General features: G+C 41.6%; 1 protein-coding gene across 1 annotated transcript in view; it reads right to left on the minus strand.

The window, feature by feature from the left end:
- Positions 1 to 15,699, minus strand: part of capn2l (calpain 2, (m/II) large subunit, like) — a 62,703-nt gene extending 47,004 nt beyond the window's left edge. The window contains exon 1 of the mRNA XM_079592374.1: positions 15,414 to 15,699. Coding sequence (XP_079448500.1) covers positions 15,414 to 15,650 — 237 coding nt within the window. The 5' untranslated portion in view covers positions 15,651 to 15,699. The remainder of the gene's footprint in view (positions 1 to 15,413) is intronic.

The following is a 15,699-nucleotide window of genomic DNA, read 5'->3' on the forward strand; positions in this document are numbered from 1 at the left end:
TTCAATTTTCGTGAAATTCGGAGCAACGGCCTAGGAGGAGTTTGAAAAAGTAGGTTTTTCGGAAAATTCAAAATGGCGGGAAAACTATTATGACGGAAAATGACGTCATAGGGTGCAGTCGAATCGTCGTGAGCTCAGGAATCAGAGGAAAAAAGAATTTTGTTTCTAGCCCTTGTGGTTCAAAAGTTATTAGCATAAACATGAGTGAAACTTTGGACAGCTGGTGGCGCTAGAGGGAATGAGTTGGAGACTCCAAATTTGCTATGGTGATAGTTCAGGCTGTCCTCTATCACTGTGCCAATTATCATAAGTTTCCCGCGAACGGTTCTATAGGCTGCCATAGACGCCCAGTCGGAAAAAGAAAAAAAAGAAGAAGAACAAGCAGCCATTACGGGGCCAAGCGCAAGCAAGACGACAAGACATGCCAAAGTGGCTGGGAGTGTGAGACCAACTGCAGCAAGGAGCAATTGAAGACATTTAAAGATTAATTTTGGCAAAATGGTTGAAAAATCACATACAATAACTAAAAATATGATTATCACTTTCGACCAATAGGTGGCGCAATTACGAAACTGATGTGATGTGGTCAGAGTGAAGTGACAATGACACATACAAAGTTTGGTGTCAATATGTCAAGGCATTGCAGATATAAAGCCTGAATAGTCATTTTGGCATCATGCCTCAACTTTGCATCTTCGGTATACAAAAACGGTTTTGTCTATCGACACAAAATCCATAACTTTTACTCGGCACGGTCTGGAGATGACACGAACCGATTTTGGTGAAAATCGGACCTGCGGTCTAGGAGGAGTTCGAAAAAGTAGGTTTTAAAAGAAAATAAAGATGGCGGACAGGAAGTTTGACTGACTATGGCAAAATTGGTATCTATGTTTTCAGCATAACCCAAGGAATCTATTGAGGTCAGTGTCATTACTATAGGCAAATTTATTCAAAAGTTATTAGCATTTTTGGAAATTTCATTATAACTTTTGACCAAAAGGTGGCGCTGTCTCATAAATTTTTGAGTACCTTTAGGGCGTTGTACTGATGACCCATACTGAGTTTCGTAACGATACGTTCATGCGTTCATAAAATACAGCATTTTAGCACATAATTCAAAATGGCCGACAGCCAAAATGACCGATATGGGAAAATTGGATATCAGTCAACTCAGCACGATGCCCTGAATCTAACGAGACCACTTTTGTGATTTTTGGACAAACCGTTCAGAAGTTATAAGCAAAAACATAAATTATTCATATCTCCGGACCAGTAGGTGGCGCTGCGCCGAAACGCAGCATGTAGCCTCAGGTCATGCTTGTGATGACATGTACCAAATTTGGCCTGAATCCGATAAAGCGTTGTGGAGATACGGCCTTACGTCTGTTTTCGCAAGCGCTACGTAAAATTTATTTGCGCGGTATACGAGAACGGTAATTCGAATCAACTTGAATTCCATAACTTTTGGTCGTCAAGGTCTGGAGATGATCTGGTTCAATTTTCGTGAAATTCGGAGCAACGGCCTAGGAGGAGTTCGAAAAAGTAGGTTTTTCAGAAAATTCAAAATGGCGGAAAAACTATTATGACGGAAAATGACGTCATAGGGTGCAGTCGAATCGTCATGAGCTCAGGAATCAGAGGAAAAAAGAATTTTGTTTCTAGCCCTTGTGGTTCAAAAGTTATTAGCATAAACATGAGTGAAAATTTGGACAGCTGGTGGCGCTAGAGGGAATGAGTTGGAGACTCCAAATTTGCTATGGTGATAGTTCAGGCTGTCCTCTATCACTGTGCCAATTTTCATAAGTTTCCCGCAAACGGTTCTATAGGCTGCCATAGACGCCCAGTCGGAAAAAGAAAAAGAAAAAGAAATATAGCTGCAAGCAGCCATTACGGGGCCAAGCGCAAAAGCAGACGACGAGATATGCCTACATGGCTGAAAGTGTGAGACAAACTGCAGCTAGGAGCAATTAAAGACATTTGAAGATGAATTTTGGCAAAATGGTTGAAAAATCACATACATTAACTAAAAATATGATTATCACTTTCGACCAGTAGGTGGCGCAGTTACGAAACTGATGTGATGTGGTCAGAGTGAAGTGACAATGACACATACAAAGTTTGGTGTCAATCTGTCAAGGCATTGCAGATATAAAGCCTGAATAGTCATTTTGGCATTCATGCCTCAACTTTGCCACTGCGGTATACAAAAACGGTTTTGTCTATCAACACGAAATCCATAACTTTTTGTCGGTACAGTGTGGAGATGATACGATTCGATTTTGGTGAAAATCGGACAAACGGTCTAGGAGGAGTTCGACAAAGTAGGTTTTGACTGAAAATCAAGATGGCGGACAGGAAGTTCGGCCAAATATGGCAAACTTGGTATCTATGTTCTCAGCGTGACCCAGCGAATCTATTGAGACCAGTGGCATTTCAATAGGCAGATGTATTCAAAGGTTATTAGCCTTTTTGGAAATGTTGTTATAACTTTTGACCACAAGGTGGCGCTGTTTCAAAACTTCTCACACTCCTTCAGGGCATCGTGCTGATGACCCATACCATGTTTCGTAACAATCCATTCATGCGTTCTTAAAATACAGCATTTTAGCACAAAATTCAAAATGGCCGACAGCCAAAATGGCCGACATGGTAAAATTGGATATCAGTCGACTCAGCATGTTGGCCTGAATCTAACGAGACCAATTTGATGATTTTTGGGCAAACTGTTCAGAAGTTATATGGGCTGCCATAGACTCCCAGAGCGGAAGAAGAAGAAGAATTATTTTTGGTACGGGAACAGATACAATAGGTGCCCGCACCTTCAGTGCTTGGCCCCTAATAATAAGGGAACCTTTTTGCCATTTATAGTGCCACCTATGGTCCGATCTGCATGAAACTCGGCACGCTTGTTCACCATGTCATGACACATATGCTCAGCGATTTTCGTGATGTTCTGAGTTTTTGTTTAGGATTTATAGGCTTTTGACTGTATTTTGCCCCGCCCATTTTCCAAATGACCCTGTTATAGCCAACCAAATGCAAAAATTCTACTTTTTTTCAAAAACTATTGATCGAGAGAGTCCAGAGAAATGTCCTAGACTGGTTTGGCTCCGGTCGGGCGAAAAACCAGGGACTAGTTCGCAAAAGTAGGTTTTGGATAAAATTCGACTTAGCAGAAATTTTTTCTGGCCTAAATCGAAATCGGAGATGGCCATTTTGTCCGCCTTGAGCCAAGGATTCCAACGATTTGGGGCACTTGATCCTGGGACAAACGGTCTAAGAGCTATGATCAATTTTGAACTTTTGGTTGCTGTAGCGCCACCTATGGGCCATTCGGGGTCATACTCTGATAGGTTGTCCCCAAATTGAGGCCTACCATCTGGCCAGGTTTCACGTCTCTAGGCCTTACGGTTTGGCCTGCACGATGCGTTTTACGAATCCTTAATTACAATAGGGTTTCAGCATTTCATGCTTGAACCCCTAATAAGATTGAAGGCTTTTTGCCAGTTACAGCGCCACCTATGGTCCGATCTCCATGAAACTCTGCATGCTTCCTCACCATGTTCTGACACATATGCTCATCAATTTTGGTGAAGTTCTGAATTTTCATATGGGATTTATAGGCTTTTTAGTGTATTTTGCCACGCCCCTTTTCTAAATGACCCTGTTACAGCCACCCAAATGCAAAAGTTCAACTTTTTTTTCGATATTTATTGATCTAGAGAGTCCAGAGAAATGTCCTAGACTGGTTTGGTTCCGATCTGGTGAAAAACCTAGGGCTAGTTTGCAAAAGTAGGTTTCGGACAAAATTCGACATAGCAGAAAATTTTTCTGGCCTAAATCGAAATTGGAGATAGCCATTTTGTCCGCCTTGAGCCAGGGATCACAGTGGTGTGAGACACTTGAGTCTAGGACAAACGGACTCTAGGAGTTATGGGCGATGTAGTACTTTTGCACTAAATCTGTAGCTGTAGCACAACGTAAAATTTGTTTGCGCGGTATTTGAGAACGGTTTGACGAATCAACACGAATTCCATAACTTTTTGTCGGTACAGTGTGGAGATGATACGATTCGATTTTGGTGAAAATCGGACAAACGGTCTAGGAGGAGTTCGACAAAGTAGGTTTTGACTGAAAATCAAGATGGCGGACAGGAAGTTCGGCCAAATATGGCAAACTTGGTATCTATGTTCTCAGCGTGACCCAGCGAATCTATTGAGACCAGTGGCATTTCAATAGGCAGATGTATTCAAAGGTTATTAGCCTTTTTGGAAATGTTGTTATAACTTTTGACCACAAGGTGGCGCTGTTTCGAAACTTCTCACGCTCCTTCAGGGCATCGTGCTGATGACCCATACCATGTTTCGTAACAATCCATTCATGCGTTCTTAAAATACAGCATTTTAGCACAAAATTCAAAATGGCCGACAGCCAAAATGGCCGACATGGTAAAATTGGATATCAGTCGACTCAGCATGTTGGCCTGAATCTAACGAGACCAACTTGATGATTTTTGGGCAAACTGTTCAGAAGTTATAAGCAAAAATAGCCATTTTTCATATCTCCGGACCAGTAGGTGGCGCTGCGCCGAAACGCAGCATGTAGCCTCAAGTCATGCTTGTGATGACATGTGGCAAATTTGGTCTGAATCCAACAAAGCGTTGCGGAGATACAGCCTTACGTCTGTTTTCGCAAGCGCTACGTAAAATTTGTTTGTGGGTTTTTTCGAAAATTGCTAAGCGAATCAACTTGAATTCCATAACTTTTTGTCGGCATGGTCTGTAGATGATCTGATTCAATTTTCATGGAAATTGGAGCAACGGCCTAGGAGGAGTTCGAAAAAGTAGTTTTTTCGGAAAATTCAAAATGGCGGAAAACTTTTCATGGCGCAAAATGACGTCATTGGGTGCAATCGAATCGTCACGAGGTCAGGAATCAGAGGAAAAAAGAATTTTGTTTCTAGCCCTTGTGGTTCAAAAGTTATTAGAATAAACATGAGTGAAACTTTGGACAGTTGGTGGCGCTAGAGGGAATGACTTAGACACACCAAAATTGGTGTATTTAATGTTGGGACTGTCCTCTATCCGAATGTCAAACCATTACAACTTTCCCGCGATCGGTTCTATGGGCTGCCATAGACTCCCAGAGCGGAAGAAGAAGAAGAATTATTTTTGGTACGGGAACAGATACAATAGGTGCCCGCACCTTCAGTGCTTGGCCCCTAAATATAGCTGCAAGCAGCAATCACCGGGGCCAAGCGCAAGCAAGACGACAAGACATGCCAAAGTGGCTGGGAGTGTGAGACCCACTGCAGCAAGGAGCAATTGAAGACATTTAAAGATGAATTTTGGCACAATGGTTGATACATTAACTAAAAATATGATTATCACTTTCGACCAATAGGTGGCGCAGTTACGAAACTGATGTGATAATGTCAGAGTGAAGTGACAATGACACATACAAAGTTTGGTGTCAATCTGTCAAGGCATTGCAGATATAAAGCCTGAATAGTCATTTTGGCATCATGCCTCAACTTTGCCACTGCGGTATACAAAAACGGTTTTGTCTATCGACACGAAATCCATAACTTTTACTCGGCACGGTCTGGAGATGACACGATCCGATTTTGGTGAAAATCGGACGTTCGGTCTAGGAGGAGTTCGAAAAAGTAGGTTTTAAAAGAAAATAAAGATGGCGGACAGGAAGTTTGGCTGACTATGGCAAAATTGGTATCTATGATTTCAGCATAACCCAAGGAATCTATTGAGATCAGTGTCATTACTATAGGCAAATTTATTCAAAAGTTATTAGCATTTTTGGAAATTTCATTATAACTTTTGACCAAAAGGTGGCGCTGTCTCATAATCTTTTGAGTACCTTTAGGGCTTTGTACTGATGACCCATACTGAGTTTCGTAACGATACGTTCATGCGTTCATAAAATACAGCATTTTAGCACATAATTCAAAATGGCCGACAGCCAAAATGGCCGATATGGAAAAATTGGATATCAGTCAACTCAACATGACGCCCTGAATCTAACGAGACCACTTTTGTGATTTTTGGACAAACCGTTCAGAAGTTATAAGCAAAAATAGCCTTTTTTCATATCTCCAGACCAGTAGGTGGCGCTGCGCCGAAACGCAGCATGTAGCCTCAAGTCATGCTTGTGATGACATGTAGGAAGTTTGGTTTGAATACGATTAAGCGATGCGGAGATACAGCCTTATGTCTGTTTTCGCAAGCGCTACGTAAAATTTGTTTGCGCGTTTATCGAAAACGGTTTGACGAATCAACTTGAATTCCATAACTTTTTGTCCCCACAGCCTGAAGATGATCTGGTGCAATTTTGGTGCAAATCGGACAAACCGTCTAGGACGAGTTTGCAAAAGAAGGTTTTTTGGACAATTCAAAATGGCGGCCATATTTTTATGACGGAAAATGACGTCATAGGGTCCAGTCGAATCGTCGTGAGCTCAGGAATCAGAGGAAAAAAGAATTTTGTTGATAGGCCTTACGGTTTAAAAGTTATTAGCATAATATAAGTGAAACTTTGGACAGGTGGTGGCGCTAGAGGGAATGAGTTAGAGACACCAAAATTGGTGCAATTACTGTTGGGAATGTCCTCTATCAGAATGTCAAACCGGAACAACTTTCCCGCATACGCTTCTATGGGCTGCCATAGACGCCCAGTCGGAAGAAGCAGAATAATAAATATAGCTGCAAGCAGCAATCACCGGGGCCAAGCGCAAGCAAGACGACAAGACATGCCAAAGTGGCTGGAAGTGTGAGACCAACTGCAGCAAGGAGCAATTGAAGACATTTAAAGATGAATTTTGGCAAAATGGTTGAAAAATCACATACAATAACTAAAAATATGATTATCACTTTCGACCAATAGGTGGCGCAGTTACGAAACTGATGTGATGTGGTCAGAGTGAAGTGACAATGACACTTACAAAGTTTGGTGTCAATATGTCAAGGCATTGCAGATATAAAGCCTGAATAGTGATTTTGGCATCATGCCTCAACTTTGCCACTGCGGTATACAAAAACGGTTTCGTCTATCGACACGAAATCCATAACTTTTACTCGGCACGGTCTGGAGATGACACGATCCGATTTTGGTGAAAATCGGACATTCGGTCTAGGAGGAGTTCGAAAAAGTAGGTTTTAAAAGAAAATAAAGATGGCGGACAGGAAGTTTGGCTGACTATGGCAAAATTGGTATCTATGTTTTCAGCATAACCCAAGGAATCTATTGAGATCAGTGTCATTACTATAGGCAAATTTATTCAAAAGTTATTAGCATTTTTGGAAATTTCATTATAACTTTTGACCAAAAGGTGGCGCTGTCTCATAAATTTTTGAGTACCTTTAGGGCGTTGTACTGATGACCCATACTGAGTTTCGTAACGATACGTTCATGCGTTCATAAAATACAGCATTTTAGCACATAATTCAAAATGGCCGAACGCCAAAATGGCCGATATGGGAAAATTGGATATCAGTCAACTCAGTATGACGCCCTGAATCTAACGAGACCACTTTTGTGATTTTTGGACAAACCGTTCAGAAGTTATAAGCAAAAACATAAATTCTTCATATCTCCGGACCAGTAGGTGGCGCTGCGCCGAAACGCAGCATGTAGCCTCAGGTCATGCTTGTGATGACATGTACCAAATTTGGTCTGAATCCGATAAAGCGTTGTGGAGATACGGCCTTACGTCTGTTTTCGCAAGCGCTACGTAAAATTTATTTGCGCGGTATTCGAGAACGGTAATTCGAATCAACTTGAATTCCATAACTTTTGGTCGTTAAGGTCTGGAGATGATCTGGTTCATTTTTCGTGAAATTCGGAGCAACGGCCTTGGAGGAGTTCGAAAAAGTAGGTTTTTCGGAAAATTCAAAATGGCGGGAAAACTATTATGACGGAAAATGACGTCATAGGGTGCAGTCGAATCGTCATGAGCTCAGGAATCAGAGGAAAAAATAATTTTGTTTCTAGCCCTTGTGGTTCAAAAGTTATTAGCATAAACATGAGTGAAACTTTGGACAGCTGGTGGCGCTAGAGGGAATGAGTTGGAGACTCCAAATTTGCTATGGTGATAGTTCAGGCTGTCCTCTATCACTGTGCCAATTTTCATAAGTTTCCCGCAAACGGTTCTATAGGCTGCCATAGACGCCCAGTCGGAAAAAGAAAAAAAAGGAAGAAGAATAAGAACCGGAACAGATACAATAGGTGCCCGCACCTTCAGTGCTTGGCCCCTAAATATAGCTGCAAGCAGCAATCACCGGGGCCAAGCGCAAGCAAGACGACAAGACATGCCAAAGTGGCTGGGAGTGTGAGACCCACTGCAGCAAGGAGCAATTAAAGACATTTGAAGATGAATTTGGGCAAAATGGTTGAAAAATCACATACAATAACTAAAAATATGATTATCACTTTCGACCAATAGGTGGCGCAGTTACGAAACTGATGTGATGTGGTCAGAGTGAAGTGACAATGACACATACAAAGTTTGGTGTCAATATGTCAAGGCATTGCAGATATAAAGCCTGAATAGTCATTTTGGCATCATGCCTCAACTTTGCCACTGCGGTATACGAAAACGGTTTCGTCTATCGACACGAAATCCATAACTTTTACTCGGCACGGTCTGGAGATGACACGATCCGATTTTGGTGAAAATCGGACGTTCGGTCTAGGAGGAGTTCGAAAAAGTAGGTTTTAAAAGAAAATAAAGATGGCGGACAGGAAGTTTGGCTGACTATGGCAAAATTGGTATCTATGTTTTCAGCATAACCCAAGGAATCTATTGAGATCAGTGTCATTACTATAGGCAAATTTATTCAAAAGTTATTAGCATTTTTGGAAATTTCATTATAACTTTTGACCAAAAGGTGGCGCTGTCTCATAATCTTTTGAGTACCTTTAGGGCTTTGTACTGATGACCCATACTGAGTTTCGTAACGATACGTTCATGCGTTCATAAAATACAGCATTTTAGCACATAATTCAAAATGGCCGACAGCCAAAATGGCCGATATGGAAAAATTGGATATCAGTCAACTCAACATGACGCCCTGAATCTATCGAGACCACTTTTGTGATTTTTGGACAAACCGTTCAGAAGTTATAAGCAAAAATAGCCTTTTTTCATATCTCCAGACCAGTAGGTGGCGCTGCGCCGAAACGCAGCATGTAGCCTCAGGTCATGCTTGTGATGACATGTAGGAAGTTTGGTTTGAATACGATTAAGCGATGCGGAGATACAGCCTTATGTCTGTTTTCGCAAGCGCTACGTAAAATTTGTTTGCGCGTTTATCGAAAACGGTTTGACGAATCAACTTGAATTCCATAACTTTTTGTCCCCACAGCCTGAAGATGATCTGGTGCAATTTTGGTGCAAATCGGACAAACCGTCTAGGACGAGTTCGCAAAAGAAGGTTTTTTGGACAATTCAAAATGGCGGCCATATTTTTATGACGGAAAATGACGTCATAGGGTCCAGTCGAATCGTCGTGAGCTCAGGAATCAGAGGAAAAAAGAATTTTGTTGATAGGCCTTACGGTTTAAAAGTTATTAGCATAATATAAGTGAAACTTTGGACAGGTGGTGGCGCTAGAGGGAATGAGTTAGAGACACCAAAATTGGTGCAATTACTGTTGGGAATGTCCTCTATCAGAATGTCAAACCGGAACAACTTTCCCGCATACGCTTCTATGGGCTGCCATAGACGCCCAGTCGGAAGAAGCAGAATAATAATAATAATAATAAATATAGCTGCAAGCAGCAATCACCGGGGCCAAGCGCAAGCAAGACGACAAGACATGCCAAAGTGGCTGGGAGTGTGAGACCCACTGCAGCAAGGAGCAATTAAAGACATTTGAAGATGAATTTTGGCAAAATGGTTGAAAAATCACATACAATAACTAAAAATATGATTATCACTTTCGACCAATAGGTGGCGCAGTTACGAAACTGATGTGATGTGGTCAGAGTGAAGTGACAATGACACATACAAAGTTTGGTGTCAATATGTCAAGGCATTGCAGATATAAAGCCTGAATAGTCATTTTGGCATCATGCCTCAACTTTGCCGCTGCGGTATATGAAAACGGTTTTGTCTATCGACACGAAATCCATAACTTTTACTCGGCACGGTCTGGAGATGACACGATCCGATTTTGGTGAAAATCGGACGTTCGGTCTAGGAGGAGTTCGAAAAAGTAGGTTTTAAAAGAAAATAAAGATGGCGGACAGGAAGTTTGGCTGACTATGGCAACATTGGTATCTATGTTTTCAGCATAACCCAAGGAATCTATTGAGATCAGTGTCATTACTATAGGCAAATTTATTCAAAAGTTATTAGCATTTTTGGAAATTTCATTATAACTTTTGACCAAAAGGTGGCGCTGTCTCATAAATTTTTGAGTACCTTTAGGGCGTTGTACTGATGACCCATACTGAGTTTCGTAACGATACGTTCATGCGTTCATAAAATACAGCATTTTAGCACATAATTCAAAATGGCCGACAGCCAAAATGGCCGATATGGGAAAATTGAATATCAGTCGACTCAGCACGATGCCCTGAATCTAACGAGACCACTTTTGTGATTTTTGGACAAACCGTTCAGAAGTTATAAGCAAAAACATAAATTCTTCATATCTCCGGACCAGTAGGTGGCGCTGCGCCGAAACGCAGCATGTAGCCTCAGGTCATGCTTGTGATGACATGTACCAAATTTGGTCTGAATCCGATAAAGCGTTGTGGAGATACAGCCTTACGTCTGTTTTTGCAAGCGCTACGTAAAATTAAATTGCATGGTATTCGTGAACGGTTTGACAAATCAACTTGAATTCCATAACTTTTTGTCGTCACGGTCTGGAGATGATCTGGTTCAATTTTCGTGAAATTCGGAGCAACGGCCTAAGAGGAGTTCGAAAAAGTAGGTTTTTCGGAAAATTCAAAATGGCGGGAAAACTATTATGACGGAAAATGACGTCATAGGGTGCAGTCGAATCGTCATGAGCTCAGGAATCAGAGGAAAAAAGAATTTTGTTTCTAGCCCTTGTGGTTCAAAAGTTATTAGCATAAACATGAGTGAAACTTTGGACAGCTGGTGGCGCTAGAGGGAATGAGTTGGAGACTCCAAATTTGCTATGGTGATAGTTCAGGCTGTCCTCTATCACTGTGCCAATTTTCATAAGTTTCCCGGAAACGGTTCTATAGGCTGCCATAGACGCCCAGTCGGAAAAAGAAAAAAAAGAAGAAGAATAAGAACCGGAACAGATACAATAGGTGCCCGCACCTTCGGTGCTTGGCCCCTAAATATAGCTGCAAGCAGCAATCACCGGGGCCAAGCGCAAGCAAGACGACAAGACATGCCAAAGTGGCTGGGAGTGTGAGACCCACTGCAGCAAGGAGCAATTAAAGACATTTGAAGATGAATTTGGGCAAAATGGTTGAAAAATCACATACAATAACTAAAAATATGATTATCACTTTCGACCAATAGGTGGCGCAGTTACGAAACTGATGTGATGTGGTCAGAGTGAAGTGACAATGACACATACAAAGTTTGGTGTCAATATGTCAAGGCATTGCAGATATAAAGCCTGAATAGTCATTTTGGCATCATGCCTCAACTTTGCCACTGCGGTATACGAAAACGGTTTCGTCTATCGACACGAAATCCATAACTTTTACTCGGCACGGTCTGGAGATGACACGATCCGATTTTGGTGAAAATCGGACGTTCGGTCTAGGAGGAGTTCGAAAAAGTAGGTTTTAAAAGAAAATAAAGATGGCGGACAGGAAGTTTGGCTGACTATGGCAAAATTGGTATCTATGTTTTCAGCATAACCCAAGGAATCTATTGAGATCAGTGTCATTACTATAGGCAAATTTATTCAAAAGTTATTAGCATTTTTGGAAATTTCATTATAACTTTTGACCAAAAGGTGGCGCTGTCTCATAATCTTTTGAGTACCTTTAGGGCTTTGTACTGATGACCCATACTGAGTTTCGTAACGATACGTTCATGCGTTCATAAAATACAGCATTTTAGCACATAATTCAAAATGGCCGACAGCCAAAATGGCCGATATGGAAAAATTGGATATCAGTCAACTCAACATGACGCCCTGAATCTATCGAGACCACTTTTGTGATTTTTGGACAAACCGTTCAGAAGTTATAAGCAAAAATAGCCTTTTTTCATATCTCCAGACCAGTAGGTGGCGCTGCGCCGAAACGCAGCATGTAGCCTCAGGTCATGCTTGTGATGACATGTAGGAAGTTTGGTTTGAATACGATTAAGCGATGCGGAGATACAGCCTTATGTCTGTTTTCGCAAGCGCTACGTAAAATTTGTTTGCGCGTTTATCGAAAACGGTTTGACGAATCAACTTGAATTCCATAACTTTTTGTCCCCACAGCCTGAAGATGATCTGGTGCAATTTTGGTGCAAATCGGACAAACCGTCTAGGACGAGTTCGCAAAAGAAGGTTTTTTGGACAATTCAAAATGGCGGCCATATTTTTATGACGGAAAATGACGTCATAGGGTCCAGTCGAATCGTCGTGAGCTCAGGAATCAGAGGAAAAAAGAATTTTGTTGATAGGCCTTACGGTTTAAAAGTTATTAGCATAATATAAGTGAAACTTTGGACAGGTGGTGGCGCTAGAGGGAATGAGTTAGAGACACCAAAATTGGTGCAATTACTGATGGGAATGTCCTCTATCAGAATGTCAAACCGGAACAACTTTCCCGCATACGCTTCTATGGGCTGCCATAGACGCCCAGTCGGAAGAAGCAGAATAATAATAATAATAATAATAAGAACCGGAACGAAAACAATAGGTGCCTCCGCACTTTCAGTGCTTGGCCCCTAATAATAATAAGAACCGGAACGAAAACAATAGGTGCCTCCGCACTTTCAGTGCTTGGCCCCTAAATATAGCTGCAAGCAGCAATCACCGGGGCCAAGCGCAAGCAAGACGACAAGACATGCCAAAGTGGCTGGGAGTGTGAGACCCACTGCAGCAAGGAGCAATTAAAGACATTTGAAGATGAATTTGGGCAAAATGGTTGAAAAATCACATACAATAACTAAAAATATGATTATCACTTTCGACCAATAGGTGGCGCAGTTACGAAACTGATGTGATGTGGTCAGAGTGAAGTGACAATGACACATACAAAGTTTGGTGTCAATATGTCAAGGCATTGCAGATATAAAGCCTGAATAGTCATTTTGGCATCATGCCTCAACTTTGCCACTGCGGTATACAAAAACGGTTTTGTCTATCGACACGAAATCCATAACTTTTACTCGGCACGGTCTGGAGATGACACGATCCGATTTTGGTGAAAATCGGACGTTCGGTCTAGGAGGAGTTCGAAAAAGTAGGTTTTAAAAGAAAATAAAGATGGCGGACAGGAAGTTTGGCTGACTATGGCGAAATTAGTATCTATGTTTTCAGCATAACCCAAGGAATCTATTGAGATCAGTGTCATTACTATAGGCAAATTCATTCAAAAGTTATTAGCATTTTTGGAAATTTCATTATAACTTTTGACCAAAAGGTGGCGCTGTCTCATAATCTTTTGAGTACCTTTAGGGCCTTGTACTGATGACCCATACTGAGTTTCGTAACGATACGTTCATGCGTTCATAAAATACAGCATTTTAGCACATAATTAAAAATGGCCGACAGCCAAAATGGCCGATATGGGAAAATTGGATATCAATCAACTCAGTATGACGCCCTGAACCTAACGAGACCACTTTTGTGATTTTTGGACAAACCGTTCAGAAGTTATTAGCAAAAACATAAATTCTTCATATCTCCGGACCAGTAGGTGGCGCTGCGCCGAAACGCAGCATGTAGCCTCAAGTCATGCTTGTGATGACATGTGGCAAATTTGGTCTGAATCCAACAAAGCGTTGCGGAGATACAGCCTTACGTCTGTTTTCGCAAGCGCTACGTAAAATTTGTTTGTGGGTTTTTTCGAAAATTGCTAAGCGAATCAACTTGAATTCCATAACTTTTTGTCGGCATGGTCTGTAGATGATCTGATTAAATTTTCATGGAAATTGGAGCAACGGCCTAGGAGGAGTTCGAAAAAGTAGCTTTTTCGGAAAATTCAAAATGGCGGAAAACTTTTCATGGCGCAAAATGACGTCATTGGGTGCAATCGAATCGTCACGAGGTCAGGAATCAGAGGAAAAAAGAATTTTGTTTCTAGCCCTTGTGGTTCAAAAGTTATTAGAATAAACATGAGTGAAACTTTGGACAGTTGGTGGCGCTAGAGGGAATGACTTAGACACACCAAAATTGGTGTATTTAATGTTGGGACTGTCCTCTATCCGAATGTCAAACCATTACAACTTTCCCGCGATCGGTTCTATGGGCTGCCATAGACTCCCAGAGCGGAAGAAGAAGAAGAATTATTTTTGGTACGGGAACAGATACAATAGGTGCCCGCACCTTCAGTGCTTGGCCCCTAAAAAGAAGCAGAATAAGAACCAGAACAGATACAATAGGTGCCCGCACCTTCAGTGCTTGGCCCCTAATAACAATAAGTGAAGGCCAAGTACCAATTCTCAGATTTTGTCCTCTGCATTCAACCCATCCAAGTTATTGCACACACATTAGGAGTAGTAAACACACACACACACACACGCGCACACACACACACACACACACACACACACACACACACACACACACACACTCTAATTGACTCTAAAAGCTCTTCTGGCAACCAATAATGCATAACGCGGCTCACAAAGCATAGCACGCATAATTTAAAATTATAATGCCCTGTGGGGGAGCATAATGTTACTATAATTTCCTGGTCTGATCCGGCACTGAAGCAGTTTGTCAGGTTCAGGCTTTACATGGTCGTTAGTGTAGACTTTTTTGTTCTTTCATGGCATGCCTGGATGGTTTTTGAAAACACACTGATGTGTAGCCTACTTGTTTTTCTGCACATTCATCTTTCAGCACAATGATCTGACTGAATAACTATGGACAACTTAGTGCAGCTTCCTGTTCCTAGTGCCTCAAAAAAAAACGATGTTAATGATGGTGGACACACCCATACAGCGAGCTTCAGAGTAATTACCGAACAGAACTACAGACAAGATGAGCAAGGTGTGATTGCCTAGAGCAAAACGGTAAGAAAAGAAGTCAAAGTTGAGATTTTAACTTGGTTTGAGAAGAATGTCCAGTATGTGTTGCTATGGGTATGAAGAATAGCCTACTTCAAACATGCAAATAAGGGAAATGTCCATATCAAAACATGGAATATAGCTCATAGGTTTAACCAGTGCAATTTCAGCCTTTTTTTATTAAATATTAAATATTTTAAATATAAAAAGATTGTATTACACCCACCTTTGGTCTCAGCCACTCAACCCCGCGCACTTTAGAGGAGTTTGGTCCCAGTTCATTGAACCCGAGCGCAGGTGAATTGGCTTCAAACGTGTCATCCTTAAATAAGCCTCCGCACTCCAGACACTCGCGCTTGAGCGCCTCGTAGTCCTGGTTGAGGAATTTGAGCGCTTGAGCGTTAGTACCGATGCCCGCTGCTCGAGCCCTGTTTTGCTGGAGCTTCGCTGCAATTCCTGACATCTCTGCTCGTCCGTCACAACAAACAGTGAAAACACGCACACCTCAGCTC

This window comes from Phoxinus phoxinus (assembly GCF_949152265.1).
Source record: "Phoxinus phoxinus genome assembly, chromosome: 20".
NCBI lineage: Eukaryota > Metazoa > Chordata > Actinopteri > Cypriniformes > Leuciscidae > Phoxinus > Phoxinus phoxinus.